The sequence below is a fragment of the Gavialis gangeticus genome, unplaced genomic scaffold, assembly GCF_001723915.1.
Source record: "Gavialis gangeticus isolate Ggan-Ray unplaced genomic scaffold, GavGan_comp1, whole genome shotgun sequence".
Lineage (NCBI taxonomy): Eukaryota > Metazoa > Chordata > Crocodylia > Gavialidae > Gavialis > Gavialis gangeticus.
In genome coordinates this window covers 202,485,925-202,502,645 of record NW_017728992.1, presented here as the reverse complement: position 1 = coordinate 202,502,645, position 16,721 = coordinate 202,485,925, and the positions used below count along the sequence as shown (strand labels likewise).

Here is a 16,721-nt window from a genome sequence, read left to right as displayed (position 1 = left end):
GGGGGGGGGGGGTTATTGCCTCTAATTTTGAGAGCAGTTACTCTACTCAAAAGCATAATCTCTTCCCCAGTACAAGACACATTGCTGTTTTAGTGCTAATACCTGCAGGGCTTCTGGATTCAAATATTCCAGCATGTACATTGTTGACACGGGCATACCAAGAAGGTTATATCTTGTTACCAGTTTAGTTGTTCAAGTATCTTCTTCATATTTTGAAAGGAAAGCTTTATTCTTTTTCTTTTAAAAAAAATAAAATCTCCAAAGTAAGGTTCTGCTTGGCACTCAAATAAAATCAGTGAAAACCTGTTGATTTTTAAACTATAAAAAGAGAAAAATCAAACTTGTTTTTCAAGTCCCTAGAAGCTGTTTTCCGTTTAAAAACACATTTCTTGATGGCATCCAACTTCTACGGACACTGAGCCCTGATCGCTTCCCAGCACCTCGAAAGCGGGTACTGTATACGGAAGAGAAGTGTATTTTCTTTGTGTTTCTCAAATCCAAACAGGCTTGTAGCCTTATCTGTGTGTTTTTTATACATGTAAATGATAACATCAAAAAAGCAGTGGATGTCTGTCAAACTGGGTGTGGGGTGGGAAGAGTTTCTGCCTTGGCATACTCTGGGTGCTGGCATTAATGTATATACAAGCTGCCCATGCTGGCCTGGGAGAGACCAAATCCGAGAAGAGCCACATCATTGTGCACCCCAGCGGTGTTGTCCTGAATGCTCAGACCTCATGCATCACAAAAGTACAAACAAAGAAAAACCATAGAGCAAATGCTACTAGTGCGAGGTTGTGCCTGGCAGCACAATAAATTGAAGCGCTATAAAAAATACGCTGACGAAGACTACCCTCTTTAATAAAAAACAAAAACAAAAGAGTGGACAAAGGGGGGGAAGTGCTCAACTGGAAGTGAGAATTGTAGCAAGCCACTAGCTGTGTATTGCAGTGCTCATCGCTATGATGTCTGTGCAGGTTTCCAGCTGTCATAGTAAAAACTCTGGAGCTGGAGAGAACTACTTTCAGGTGCTGCTTGAAGGTAGAGTCTGCTTTCTAGGTCAAGAAGGAGAGATTTTAATCTTCTAGGACCCCCCCCAGAGATCTAGGGTTGTAGCCTCCCAATGGGCAGATGGTACAAGAATGCATGGCTGTCAGGACAAGGTTTGGCCAGAAGTCTCGAAGAGTGGCAGTGAGATCTGGTGTCATGGCGTTTGCACATCTTACTGGAGCTCCAGGTTTTAATCTTCCAACCTGCTACGTGCAGTGTGAGGGTAATGTGACCACAGTTGCTCAAGCCAATGCATAGACCTCTTTCCTCACTCTGAGTTGGGAGTGAGGGAACCGTGCTGTACAAGAGAGCTCCAGTGACCCAGCTGTATGAGCATCGGAGCATGCGTCCCCTGTGGGGTTGCTAGAAGGTGAAGGGATGCAGCCTAAGCAAGCTGTGCAGGTGAAGCACTCTCGTACTAGTACCAGTGAATAGTTCTCTGTGGGGAAAGGCTTGGTCAGCAAACAGCAAGCATGATAATTTGCTCGGCTCCTTTTGAGCCTCCTCAAATGGGATCACACAATAAGAGCATCCTCAGAACGTGCTTCTGTCCACAGGCTAAGTCTCATGCTCAGGACATGAGGGCACACTGGGTTCCTATGAAGGCTGAGTCTGTAGCTCTGGCAGGAGCATCCTGTTCATTTTGCTTTTCCTACCTCTAGCCAGCAGCATTCCTTGAGCAAGTGATCTGTGTTGTCTGGCAAAGCAATAAATGGGAAAGTGCAGAACTCTTCCCAACTCCAAATCAACCCATGGTGTTGAAATGGTCTGGAGCAGGTTTTCTGTCCAGAGTTCTCCAAGCCCAGGTAATAAGACGGTCAGCAAATGCTGTGCCCAGTGCCTGGCTCAGCTGGTCCTGCCACAGCTTTCCTTGTCATCGTTCTGGGTCGGACAGGAATGATCGAGGCATGGCACTACCTCTCTTGATGGAGAGAGGTCGGTTGTGGGACACAGGAGTGAAGGAATAAAGAATGGATTGCGTGGTTCTCTAAATACAAGGAAGGGTGGAGAATAAGTGAGGGAACAGCAAGGATTGCTTGTGTGTAGGGTAGGCATTTATGGGTGAGCAGCAGGCAGCAGGGCCTCCTGAGTTGTCAGCAGATACAGAAACGCATGTGCCACTGTCCCCAGAGCACATCAGAAGCAGACCACAACATGACACCTAGTGCAAATGAAAGGTACCTGCTGGAGCAATGGTTGGCAAACTTTTTCAGCTGCAGGCTGGAATGACCCACCTTGGGGACCTGACCACTGCTTTTTCCTCCTACCAGCATAGAGAGCAAGCCTGCCACTGCAGCCCCACGTCCACAGGCCAGATCAAGTGGCTCCCTCGGCTGTAGGTTGCTACAGGACAGATGTGAAGTCTCTGGGGGAATGTATTGTTGAGGCTCTCCCACCTCTGACTTCTAGAAGAGCGTTTATTTTGCGGAGCAGAGCGGTGTCATCACTTCAGTGTTCCTGACAGTGATTCACGCTGAAAGCAACAGTTCCCAGGACAAGCGTGCCCCTTGCACCAGTGTCACTGGAGGGTAAAAAAAATTGTGGCAACTTTTTTATATTAGGAAACCATAAAAATATTCAGTATGTTTGCAAGGGCAGGAAGTACAGGCTGTATAGTACTAGCAAAGCATAATAACAGTTGATAACGGTGGACATACGCTTGTGAGATGACTGTCTCTTGGTTATAAATTTTGCGGTATGTTAAACTGCAAACAAATCTCTAGGTGATAATTCCTGATCACTGAAAATAGAAGCTGGATACCCATTCCCATATCAGATCTTTTCTTAAACTTTAAGGAACTATTTCCCCCCTCCCCCTGAACTTTATCAAAAAGAGGATTTGAATAGAAGCTGCTGCATGTGACTTGCTCTTTCTTCCGTGTAACTTGTGACCTCACACGGCCCTCGGACCAGTGGTGACACAGTGAGCATTTCCTGTGAACCGTGAGCGGTGCTGGTCCCACTATTGTTGGGGACTTTTTTTCTTTCCTTGGGATAGAAAACAAAAACTTATTTACTAGAAGCCAGTGTCCTGTTTGTTTGCAGCTTGCTGGGAAATGCCACATTGCTGGAGTCTCAGTGGCCCCAGAGGCTGTAGACAGAAGCTGGTGTTTTGCTTTTTCATTGATCTGAGTAGGGCTTCAGAGTTTCTGACTTCTAACCTGAGCCACAAAGTCAGTTCATGGGACAAATGCTAGCACTTGTTTATCCGCAGTGTGTTTTTTTTCCTCCTCAGTATTTCCTCAAATGTCTGTTTTTTACAGACAGCTAAATAATAGTCCTTGAGTTTCTATTTTTTTCCCAAGATGTCAACAGAAAAATAAATAATAAAAAAAAAAAACCTATTGTGAATCTTGCCCAGCTCAGTGCGACTGTTCACATTTACAGAGCATATTCAGTTGGGGTTTTCTATTATCTGACCAACAGAATAATGGAAAATTGCATTATAACAAAGCAACAGCATCATAGGGGCAATGGGAAACTTCTGCTGTGACCCTTCAACTTCCCCAGTTCAGTTCAGGTCTCTTCCTAATCAATATTGCTCACTGCCTGATAGCCACTTTAGCACTTGCAAGATGAGATCAGTCATAACCATCCAGTTTCCAGCTGAGTATAGCACATGACGCAAGGCTCAGCTGAAAAGACCACTACCTGGATGGTCATAAATGGAAATGACCTATTGCTACACAGTACTCCCTTGGGCTAAGAACAGACAGTGGGTTTAAGCCAGGGCTGATTAGTCTGAGATTTGACTCCCATTGAAACGGGCGCAGAAGAGTCATTTACACACAAGGTTTAACTGGCAATTGACTCAAATTAGCTGCGATTTTTATTCTGAGGCAGTGCATTTAATTTGGAAGCATCCAAGGTAATGAATATGGAACAATATGGGCTTGTCCATCTGTGAGTCTGGGCTTGTTGCAAGACAAATCGCTCAAACCTGAATTGAACCAGTTGTCTCTTACCCTCAAAGGGTAGTCGCAAACCTTTGCTGATGCTGCGTTCAGGAGCCGAGTCTGATCTGTGCAAGCTGACTGTGCTGTTGTTGCTTCCTGTCTCTTGCCACTAGCGGGTAGTGAGAAGTCTTTTCCCACCACGCAAGTCAGGGATTTCTCGGGGCCAAGAGTTTCTCCTCATCCTGTCACTTTTTCGCTTGTCCCTTAAGCTTGCTTGAAAGTTTACTGCCCTCCCACCAGTCAGAAAACAGGAGGGACATTCAAATAAAAGGTAAGTAAGGGGAATGTGGCACTGTCACTCCTCTCCTCTCACTACTCCTGCTTGTGGAGACTTACTTGCTTGGTCCGTCATACCTAGAGACACGTTTCTTTGAGACGGGGGCGCTATGGCCCATGCTTGCCTTCAGAAGTCATTTGGGGCACTTTGAAAGTCTCTTCACCTTTTAACCCTTTTCTAATTTTCATCTTTTTTTCTTTTTTTCCCCCCAATGTCATACAAATATGCATACCGCAGTATATTCATGCATCCAAATGACTAATATCAAACCAAATGCCTGCCAGGAATCATTTCTCAGAGTGATTACATCAAAATGCCTAGCAATGACATTCACTTTCAATTCTGGAAATGCAGCCGCTTGCCTGCCGTGGCCCAGACCAGAAGCCGGAGGGTGCCAGAGCACACCTCCCTGCTGGGTTGGAGCAGATGACTTGGGCCAAGGCTAGCTTCCCGCCTGCCCACCCTACGAGGGCAGGGGGGAATGCAGGGGAGGTGCAAAGCATCCTGAGATGCTGGGGGACTGAGTTAACTTGAATCTGGAGGGCATCTGGGACAGGCTAAATCAGTTGAGTCTGATGCTACATCCATCCAGGTGTATTTTAAACTGGTTTTGGCCATCTTGAAAGTAGTTTATGTGCACTGAACTTCTGTTGCATTATGGATTTGAACTGGTTTCCAATTACTTGTAGCAGTTTGTGTAACTTTTGTCCCTAGCCACAGTGTCACTTCTCAGGCCTGTTGTGTTGGAGCACTCCTGGGGTGCTAGTCAGCGTCCAGACGGATTGCCTGTGAATTTCTTTCTACCAAGAATTTTTTTTGGGAAGATTTGGCAAACTTCTGATTTGGCCGCACAACATATAATTGAAGAGTGCATTTCTTGACATAACGAATGTTGTTAGAGAATTGGTTAAATAATTCAAACGGGAGGGTGGGGGCAGCTCCTTTCTTTCTACCACTATACCAATGACAAGGTTCAGATCATGTTTAGAGTGACATAAAGCTATCTCCTTCCCAGCTCAAATTTAGAGGTATTGCCCACTCTGCTGAAAACCGTGAAGGATTCTTCTTGTAGAGTCTGTCTTTCTTTCTCTTGCTAGTGGCCGCAAGGTTTGCGTAAGTCTCTAATTTTGATTTCAGCCCCACTTAGCTATAGGGTAAGCCAATCAGATCTTGCTTCTCCATTTGCTGCAGTCAGTCCCAAAGTGCCTCCAACCACCTTTTTTTTGGCTAAGGAGAAATATTTAGGCTGCTAAAAGAGCCAGCAGATTTTCAGTACTTGCCCGAAGTTGGGTAGAACCATGTTTGCTTCTATATGTGTACATGTCCTGATGCCTTCTCCCACCACACTGCAGTACCAAGCTTGTCGGCCTCTTTGAAAAATCTGAGTTGCTCTCAGTTCCTGCAGGACATGGATTTGGGAGGCCAGATGTAAACCTGACCACAGCGTAGGCCTCAGCCAGACTTCTGACTGTTGCACACATTAATTATATCATGCAAATACAAGATGACCTTGCAGGGATTAAACAAAAAAAGATAATGGTGTCATAAAATTCATCTTTAAAACTAAAAAGGTGTTTTGTGCAACAGTTCATTAACTTGCTTCATGAATAAAGCTCCTTGTATGTGGAGTTCAGACAAATGCAAATTAAGCTTTTTATACGGGTGATCTGTTTAAAGCGGAATAGTGTACAAGTTGATAGCATACCTTGTTCCTTTTCCTCTGTTCACCTAGCCAGTAAATAAGGCGCATTTTGCAGTGTGTCCAGGCATAGTATGAAAGGAGTACAGATGCCGTGATGCAGGGTTTTGTTTAAGCTTATCGGCGACCACAAATGGGCATCTCAGTTGTGTATTGGCCAGCGTTCCAGCTAAAAGAGGAAGCACCTTCTCCTGGCATTAAAAACCGGTGGTGTTAGCTATGTTCCAGGACTTAGTGGCCTGTGCAGCAGGCCAGTTATGTTCATTGAGCTTGTGGCTTCTGTACGTCTCCAATTTTAGTGTTTGCTATTAAAAAAACCGAAACAAACAAACAAACAAAAAAACCCAACCTCATTGCCTTCTGAGAGGCTCGTGCCATGCCACGCTCAACCTCTCATCCTGAGGAGCTGCAGTCTCGGAGCAGAGCCAGTTTCTAATTCCTGCTGAAGTGTTGGAGGTGGACCCCAAGTGCACCATAAGATCTTGATACGTGCTTTTCTGTTACAGCTCAACATAGATCTTGTCTTGGGGCACAGGCTGTACTGGTCAGAAAGGCTGGTGTGGCAATCTGAACTGCTCTAGACACATTAGGTCTTGCAACCACTGCTGCGCCCAAGTCTCATGGCACTTCTCTGTATGGGGTCTGTTCCACAGGCCATTCCTAACTCTCTGGCCTAGCCTGAAAAGAGCACATGTATGTGCTGATTTGAGCCTTAACAAGCAAGTGGCTGTTTTCTCTGGTAGAGAGTAGATTTCCCCCAGATAGTTGAGACATGAGTTGGATCTGTAAAGTCCCACAGCTGATATCTAGCTCTGCATAATCAATGAGGTTGTTTCCCAGGGTTACTTTTTCCCTTCCCTTGAAAAGGAATCCTTAGTGTCTGGCTTCCCAGGGGTAGGCCCAGTCTCCGCAAATTTCACAAGTCCGATGTTCCTAGTGCTTGTCCGGCCCTTCAGGTGATGACTTTGTGGCCTGCTCAAGGCTGATCCCATCGTGCAAGGCATGGCAGCATTTGGCCTCGGACATAATCCAAGGAATTGGCTATGTTTTATGGTAGTTTGTGCAAGACTTCAAATTCTCCATGTGCAGCATCTTTACTTGCACCACACCAGCATTTTACATTAAGTTTGGGAGAACCCAATTCACTGGCACGTGCATTAAGTCACTGTAAGAACATAAGTCACTATGCAGGTCCCAGATGTGATAGTAGTTTTAAATGCCAGTGAGACTAAATTTTCTTGACCACCTGCATGGGTTATTCTGCACAATTAATGCCACCTGCTACCCAAATACAGAATGAAGCAGTAAAGGTTGCTCACTGCTTTTGGTGCTGTGGATGTGACTAATAGCCCCCTTTTTCCTCTGACTGAGAGAGCTGGTCTTTTTTTATTTTTTTTTTTAGCCCCAGTGCTAGCTAGACAACAAGTGGCAGACCATTTTGTACTTCTGCCTTTGAAAAGATGTACGAAATAGTGCTGATGCATTGAAAAGGAAAAAAAAAAAAATGTTTCAGACATGGAGTGAGACACTCTGCCATCTATGGGCTGATGGCTGGTAGTATTCCCAATAACTGGGTGCTGGAGGCTTTTCCTTTGCTGCCTTTTTCATCCTTCCATGCACTTTTCTTTCCCTAGACATAATTTATCACTAGCAATAGCTATCTTCTCACCCCAAGTAATTTTATAGGATAAATCTATTTCCCTTCTGCTGTTCCTACCCACTGCTTTTAGAAACTGGCCCTTTGGGTAACAGAGGTGAGCAATCTGTGTCTGCTGCTGTGGTTCAAAAATAATTGGTTTGGGTATTGGCCATTGTTCACTTTATCTGCTCTACAATTTTGTTCCAAACGAGGAGCAGGGTGCTGGTGTCCTCTACCACTCTAGTTGCAAATATACCCTACCATACCTTGCAAGCTTAGTTTTTAGAAACTGGTGGCACAGGGTTGTATGCTGGGAAAAAAAATCATCACACAATGGTAAAACTGTCCCCAGCTGTCAAGGTGTTAAAGCTTTGAGATGCTGGCCTTTCAGACTTGCAAAGCCATTGTAACATCCACTTTACACAACAGGCCATGAGGAGGCAGAAATCAGTGCAGACTGGTGACTCAGTGTCCATCCAACCCCCTCACTTTCCTAACCTTTATTCCAGTAGTCATGCAGGTGTTGAATTCCTTGCTATTCATTAAGCTTTCTCTTCCCTATGAAACGTGTGTAAATGTTTTATTGCCTGTTAGAGAATGGCACAAAATTATGGTGACCTAATCCAGGTGTGCCCTCAAGTGAGGGGTTGCAACAGATTAATGTGCTGCTGTTCTTTTATTATAGTCATTTTATAAAAATGTAAATCCTGCATTTATCTCAATGTACCATGTACAGCATATAACTGATGACGCTTTTTTCTGTGGTTTTTAGGTCTTCCTGAGCAGTACTACAGCCTCACTTGGTTCCTTAGCCCTATCCTGGGCTTGATCTTCACTCCACTCATAGGTTCGGCCAGTGACCGCTGCACCCTGAGCTGGGGCCGCCGGAGGCCTTTTATTCTCGCTCTCTCCATCGGTGTCCTCTTTGGAGTTGCACTTTTCCTTAATGGCTCTGTTATAGGCAAGTAATTGGGAAATCACCTGCCTATTTTTCTTGCTATAGCCTCTGATATAAAGTGTCTTATCTACGATATGCATGATATGCAGTTGATTAACTTACAAGCTGCTTAGTATAATATTAACGTGTTGTCTTGGGTAACTAAGAAGTGAACTATCCCGAACTTCAACAAGGAAGGAAAATTTAAAGTCACAGTACTGTGTGAAATATTAGCCCTGTAAGAATAGCTATAACCATTGATACTGAGTCATTGATACAACGGTTGCCAGCATAATGTTTGTAGGCTCCAAGATGAATTCGGCCAGTTCTTGACATGGGAAAAGTGTAGCAACCTGTTCACAGGGAAACATTTCCTGTTGTGATCCATTTTCCCTTTAATGCATATCTGGCGACACATCCTGTTTCCAGCATTATTTCAAAAATTATCTTTTCACTTTTTCTTGTTCTTTTCTTAGACCTGGTATTGAAAAAGTCCAGAGCACAGTTAATATTAGTTTATCAACATCTCTATGTGGGAAAATAAATTTTCCTGAGCCCCCATCAAATCTGTTAAAAATAAGTTGTTTCCCTAGAACATAGTTGACAAGGGAACTTAATCTAAGAATCTCTGTGAATTTAGTGCTGCAGCAAGTACATTTAAGGAAACATTTACAACACCTTTGGGTTGATGCAATGGAAAGGAGCCTTGTACCTATGACTCTTTGTTCTCGTGTTTGTGAGATGAGGATTTGTTTTAACAATTCAGGGAATGAACCAGGCATTTAACCTTAGGTCAGTATTTCACCTTCCCAAAGCCCCAGATGCTCCATGGGATTGTTTTTACTACCCTACAGATTGCAAAGGATAAGCTGTTCTTAACAAACAAACGACTCCTTAGAGACATTGGGTGCATCCTGCTGCAATGCTGTACTAGCTTCCTTATAAATAAAAATTAATGCTTGGGGATAATTAATTAATATGCAACCTAGTTGATGCTTGGGCCTCTGCCACATGTTTAGTGGCGCGATGTGGTCTGTGTGGCGTAGCAGAAGGCATAATTGTTGGGATCAGGGATCAGATCTTAGTCATGCCATTTATGGCTTGGCAGTGCAAGGGATCCTGAGATCAAAAACTTGGCCCCCAGCACTACGAAATTGAAAGAGGAATTCCCACAGGTCCAGCTTGGCTGAGAATCAGCTGATTGTCGGCTCCGAGACGACACCAAGGACTCAAACTGGCACCAGCAAGGTCTGGGGCTGAAGCTGACAATCAGCTGATCGATTTGTCAGTCTCGGACCCAGCCCCAGCCTCATCAAGGCAGGTTCGAGTCCCCAATGTGGTGAGCTGATAGTCAGCTGATTACTGCCCCATTCTGGGTCCAGTTAGAGACTAGGGCTGTCCAGGCCAGGCTGGCCGGCAATGCTGATGATAAAAACCTTGTGCCCAGCAGCTCTGCCCTGGCCACCAGGCATGAGAGATCAGAGCCTCTGGGAAGCAAGGTAAGCCAAAGGGCTTCCCCCACTGAGGACTTTAACCCCATGGAAGCCTATGATCATCCATGTCCTAGTAGCCACCCCAGAGCTGCCAGGTGTGGTGTTCAAAGTCCCCAGTGGGGAAGCATACCTCGGCATGTTCTTTAAAGCTTCCTGGGTGCCAGGAGCCAGAGACTGGGGAGCCTCTCCCTGCTGTCTAGGTCCAGGTGCCCAAGGAGTTTTAAAAAGCATGGCTGCAGCCCAGCTCCACTCCACGGTTGCAGATGTGGTCTTCAAAGCTCCTTGTGCCCTGGGGCCCAATGGTATAGGGAGCTGGGAACTCCCAGTTGCTATTTCCACAGGCACCCTGGAAACTTTAAAGCAAAAGGGCAGCTGCTTACATTTCGGAGGTCTGGGATGCAGCAAGCCTGAGACCAGAGAAACGCCCCTTGATGTCAGGCTCTCAGTGCACCCCCTCTCCCCATCTGCTGCCAGAGAGAGCCTGTTCTGACTTAAGGGAGTGCCCATGTTAATTTAAGCCAGCTTTTATTGACCTTGGCAAGCCACACAGATAGATGAAAGCTAACGTTTTATATGGCAGTATTTTGTCATCTTGTAGTGAATGTGCACTAAAGGAATGGGGTCTGCTCTCAAACTCAGAGTGCTTTTTCGGCACTTTTGGAGCCACTGCAATAGTTTTGCAACCAGGCTGTCTCGGTAGCCTAATGTCAAATGTGCTCCAAAAGACCCTATATTTTTTTTCGAAAACATGGGAGGAGCTGTCCATGGAGAAGCCAAGGAAGTGCTATCCATAGACTTCCTTCTTGCCAGCAGTGCAGTGTGGGTAGGTGGTCCTTCCATGAATGCTCTCTCCCTTCTCCCAGTATGGCTTCAAGTGGGCTCCTCAACTGAAAGCCATTTCACCACTTGCCCTGACATAGCCCCATGTTGGAAATTTTTAGACACTAGCCTTTACAATCTGGCATCTAGACTGGATGCCTGGTTTAGGAAAATAGCATTACAGTTTCTCTGTACCCCTTTGCCTGGTCCCACTGTGCAGAAAAAAGAGGTACTGCTTGCCAAGGTCCCAAGAGGGGCAATACGAAATGACGGCACTCGCGCGTGCCTTGCAACCCTTGAAGGTGAACTCGGCACACCTGTGCTCCCTGCCTGCCTTCACCCCACCCCACTGCTTTCACCCTGCAGCTGCGGGGAATGGTGCCACCTCGCCTGTCGGAGCTCGGCTGTCTGAGTGGCTGGAGCTGTGCGAGGGGCAGGGAGCACAGGAGAGCCGCCCAGGCTGTAAAGCTGGAAGATTGCATCAGTGCATTGCCAGCACCTTCCCAGCGTGGGAGTACGCACAGGTCCTCTCAGCTCTGGGCATAGCCTTAATGGTTATTGCCCTGTCTATTATCTGCATAGTTCAGCTTTTCAAAGCAAGAATAGCACTGATATTAGCAGTGCATCTCACCTGCCAGGTTCAAACCAGTGGCATTTGTTTAATGTACAGGACACTCTTGCTTGGCTTTCAGATTTCTCCTTACATCCAGGAATCAATATTCTTGAGCACTGGAAAACCTCTCCTGCATTATCTAGTCCAGCTCCCCACAGGATTGTTTTCCACTGCAGCGTTTTAAGGGCTGTGTCACAATCTGGCACCTCTAATTCCTGCATCTCACTGATGGGTTTTCAGTCATTAAGGTTTTTATGAACACTGTTGTTTGAATGTTCCCTGATGAGAAGTTAATGTTTTATAATGGAATTGTTCTTCAGCGGCTCCTCTTCAGGAGGACCTCTTGCAACGACAGCAGAAGCTGATTGGTCCTACTGTAATGATCTATACATATATCAACATAAATTATTGGAAGACACTTTTATTATACAGCAATGATGGTGCCAAATTCATTTGCTGCTTTGTCTGGAACTTCACTATTTAAAAAAAAAATGAATGTTTAACGAAAATTAATATCAGTTTGAGCAACTGATTTGTTTTGGGGTTTTTTCCCATTTTATAGTGTCTTCTTGTGCCCAACTATTAGTACGTGTCCCATGGGATCCCATGTGAAGTTTTAAGGGTGCAGTCTGCAAAACTGAATGCAAGAAATGCAGTTGCTATAGCTGCACTTAAATAGGGTTTTGATGCATGTAGTTTTTATTTTGAGGATCCAAATTTTTCTTATCCTAGCTGCCTTTCACAAAAAAGTACCTTCCACGTTTGGAGGATGTTTGAAACGTGGCAGGGGTAGACACATAACCACTACTTTGAGAAGCATGCAGGGGAGGCTTCAAACAGATGAACATTTTAAGAAATAAATGTCAATCTTATCAACATAAAGAACTGTATCTTCTGTCCCAGACCTTTTCAGAAGCTGTGCCAAAGAACTGAAATTGCCATTTTATTCCATAAAGGAATGTTTCCAGTAAGTCCATTGACTTGTCTTTCTCTTAAGGAGATTAACCTGCTTCTTAGTAGTTATCCATCTTTGGATGAAATGCCTACAGGTGTCTTTGTGTTCACAGGTCTAGCCATTGGAGACGTCCCAGACAAGCAGCCAATTGGCATAGTTCTCACAGTGCTGGGGGTGGTGGTGTTGGATTTTTGTGCTGATGCAACAGAAGGGCCGATTCGAGCCTATTTACTCGATGTGGTGGATAGCGAGGAACAGGACATGGCGCTCAACATCCATGCCTTCTCAGCTGGTACGTAATTTGTCTGTGTTTCATGCAAGCCTTACATCTTCTGACGTCGACTCGTTACTTGGTTACCTCTCATAGTTGCAGATATTTTCTGAACTCGGGCCTCATGATTCAGTATCGTGCAATTGTCATAAGCACATAAATGTCTTATTGGGTCAGACCACAGGTCCACATATCTGTGTCCTGTCTCTCTCGGTGGCAGAGTGGCTCTAATCTGAAGGCTGAGGATGTGCTATATGGGAGAGAGGTCTATGAATATCAGGCCACGGCAAAGCAAAAGTAATTGCAGGCAGCGCAAAGATTGTTTACGGAGATCTAATTCTGAATGGATCCGTGTCATCCTGACCCATACAAACGCACGTTGAGGCAGTCTCTGGTCTGAAGGTTTTGGAGTGCAAGTTAGAAAGACCGACAGGCCAATGAGCCAAGGCCGGGTTGTGCCATAAGGCTCTGTTAAGCCTGGAGATGGTAGTTGACATCAGTGGAATTAGTCTGGGTTGCCCCCAGTGTGACTGAAAGGAGAACTGGTTTTAATGCACCTCTGAGGAGATGTTTAATAAACTGCATCAGAACTGAAGTCCTGTAGTTGTAAGCCGAGCAAGTCTTTAGAGATCTGTTCATTTGGGACAAAATACTGATGCAGCTGGCCAGAGCAGTGGTTCTGATCCTGATCGCTGGTCCAGGTCACGTGTGCAGCCCTCCAGACATCACACGGCCTGCACCTTTCACCACAACCATCCAGTGGTCTCTTTGCCAATCATGTACTATTAATAGCCAGTGTGTCTGCAGGCACAGGGTCTCCACCCCTCGCAGGCCAAGCTCTCCCTAGCCCCAGCCCGCGTTTGCCACTCAGAACTGTTCTCAGCTTCTCCATCTCTGTTCAGCCAGCACCCAGACACAATATATTGTATATCCATGAAGCAGCAGCAGCATAAGCTCTTATTGGTTGATCCTCCCTGCTTCTGTTGGCTGACCGAGCTACCCCACTCCATTTTCCCATGGCAAGGGAAGAGCACGGGTTCAACTCTGCCGGTCCATCCCTCTTCACAGGGTGTGGAGTCCTGGCTCCCACAGCAGAAGCAGACACCATGGTGCAGGGAGCTGCATGGCCTCCTGCCCCTTCCCCATAAGCAGTGAGTGGGGCTATGAGAAACGCCCCCCTCACTTACCATAGAGAGCACCCTGTCCATGTTTTCAGATGACACCAAATGATGGGGCAAAGTTAACCCACCAGAGGGTAGGGAATGGATCTGGGCAGGTTGGAAAAATGGGCGGAACGAAATAGGATGCAGTTCAACAAAGACAAGTGCTGCACCTAGGCAAGAAGATCCACCAACACACTTCCAGGCTGAGGGATGACCGCAGGAGCGGAAAGGGGTCTCGGAGTCGTTGTTGACTCCAAGATGAACATGAGCTGTCATTGCAACAAAGCGGTCAAGAAGACTAACTGCAGTTTATCATGCTCCTCTGTGGCACTGGTCAGACCACAGTTGGAGTACTGCGTCCAGTTCTGGGTGCTGCACTTCAAGAGGGATGTGGCTAACCTTGAGAGGGTTCAGAGGAGGCCGCTCATATGATTGGGGGCCTGCAGGCAGAGCCCTACAAGGAGAGACTGAGGGACCTGGATCTCTTCAGCCTCTGTAAGAGAAGGCTGAGAGGGGATCTTGTGGCTGCCTATAAATTCATCAGGGGAAGGCAGCAGGGAATTAGGATATGCTCTATTTACTAGGGCATCCCCTGGAGTAACTAGGAACAATGGCCACAAAGTGATGGAGAGCAAATTTAGGTTGCATGTTAGAAAGAACTTCACAGTCAGGGTTGCCAGAATCTGGAATGGGTTTCCAAGGGAAGCGGTGCTCTCCCCTACCTTGTGGGTCTTCAAGAGGAGACTGGATGAGCACCTGGCTGGGGTTGTCTGACCCAGCGCTCTTTCCTGCCCAGGGGGTCAGACTCGATGACCCACTGAGGTCCCTTCCAACCTGCACATCTATGAATCTACAAACCCAGCAGGTGGCATGTTCTCAGAGCATAGGCTCATCCAAAGTTGTCGTCTAAAAAGGGATTTTAAGTCTATTTTGAAAGGATTTGCCTAGTAAAAGGGGCAGTAGTTTTCATTTCTTTAACTTCTTGCCCAAACCTGGCTAAGAACAGTCTGCAGCCTGGCATTGGATTTCCAGACTTCAGATTCAAACATGGACCACTTGCTAAATGGTCAGCCTGAAATCAAAGGCTTGTATTGCCTTCAGAATAAGTGGAGCCTTGTCTACTTAAATTCCTCATTTCTACATCTCCATCACAGGCTTCATATGGTGCTTGAAGGGAGGCTGTGGTTTGATGTCAGACTAAGTCAATCCCTGTTTTCGTTTGATAACATTTTACACCTTTTTCTCCCCCCCCACCCCAGGTCTTGGAGGAGCAATCGGCTATATGCTGGGAGGGCTTGACTGGACACAGACCTTTTTGGGTGATCTCTTCAAATCTCAAGAACAAGTACTTTTCTTCTTTGCAGCCATTATTTTCTCTGTCTCTGTAGCTCTTCATCTTTTTAGCATTGAAGAAGAGCAGTATAACCCTCAACAGGATAGAATTGATGAAGAAGGAGACACGCTGTCTAGTGTCAAGTACAGTGGCAGTCTCCCACCCCTCAGTCGTTTGAATGCGATTAGTGAGGAAGATCCATATGGAGCTTCTCTGTTCCCTGACGATGGTCGTTCAGAGGCAGACCTCGACCTTGATTTCCTCGAGGTGAATATCGTAAGGAGCAAGAGCGATTCTATCCTGCACATGCCTGATGCTACTATAGAAATCGAACCAGAGCTGCTTTTTCTACAAGACATTGAGCCTTCCATTTTTCAGGATGCCTCCTACCCAAACACACCCCACACCACCAGCCAGGAACTTATGAAGTCCAAATTCAACCGTTTGTCTGCTTTCCTCAGGGAAAATGAAAAAGAGGAGGAGATGTTGCTTGATAATCACTTGAATGTAGGCAAAGTCCCAAATGCAAACGGCTCCCTACCAAAAGAGCTCCTGAATGGACATGCTAGAATTGGCATGAAGCCATCTAGTACTTCCAACTCCATGCGCAGACGGAGACATATGTTCTACCGTCAGCCTTCTTACACCTTCTCGTACTATGGCAAAATAGGTTCTCGCCGCTATCGTTTCCGACGGGCCAATGCCATTGTCTTGATAAAGTCCTCCCGCAGCATGAATGATATCTATGACATGCAAAAGAGGCAACGGCAGAGATACCGGCACAGGAATCAGAGTGGTGCAACTAATTCTAGTGGAGACACAGAGAGTGAGGAAGGGGAAACTGAAACCACTGTCAGACTTCTGTGGTTGTCCATGCTAAAGATGCCAAAAGAGCTACTGAGACTTTGCCTCTGTCACCTCTTAACCTGGTTTTCAATCATTGCTGAAGCTGTGTTTTATACAGATTTCATGGGACAGGTCATTTTTAAAGGTGATCCCAAGGTGAGCAATTAGTGTATGTTGCCTAAGGCAGACTGGTTTCTGCTTTGTATCTGTTTTGTGACTCCCCAATAAATCTCTCTTGCAGGGCCCTTCGAATTCTACTGAGCTTCATGCCTATAATGCTGGAGTTCAGATGGGCTGCTGGGGATTGGTAATTTATGCTGCTACTGCTGCTGTTTGTTCAGGTAAGTCTGTCAACAAGCAAATCCAGATAGTTCCAGAGACGGTAGCTTAAATACTAGTGTAGACTAGTGTTCGCCTTCCAGTTAAAAATTTCCTCCAATCTCAAGATTTACATGCATTTCAAATGTTTATAACGGACATCTTAAGTGAGGCTGAATCGGTGTGGAGACATTCCTTAAGAGTAGAAGTGACAGTGTAAAAAGATCCTGTGTAGAGTGAAATACAAAATTGCACTGAGGACACTTTCTGATGGCTAAGGGCCGTTAAACTGAGACTGCCTGCTAAAAATTAAAGCTCATAACAAGAGGGTATTTTTTTAAATGGCAGCCTTTT

The 16,721-nt window shown here is 45.7% G+C and overlaps 1 protein-coding gene across 1 annotated transcript in view; it reads left to right on the top strand.

The window, feature by feature from the left end:
- The window catches only part of SLC45A4 (solute carrier family 45 member 4), a 65,465-nt gene that overhangs the window by 29,746 nt on the left and 18,998 nt on the right, over positions 1 to 16,721 (top strand). Inside the window, exons 3-6 of the mRNA XM_019528221.1 lie at positions 8,392 to 8,580; positions 12,549 to 12,728; positions 15,130 to 16,205; positions 16,291 to 16,390. Of these exons, the coding sequence (XP_019383766.1) occupies positions 8,392 to 8,580; positions 12,549 to 12,728; positions 15,130 to 16,205; positions 16,291 to 16,390 (1,545 nt within the window). The remainder of the gene's footprint in view (positions 1 to 8,391; positions 8,581 to 12,548; positions 12,729 to 15,129; positions 16,206 to 16,290; positions 16,391 to 16,721) is intronic.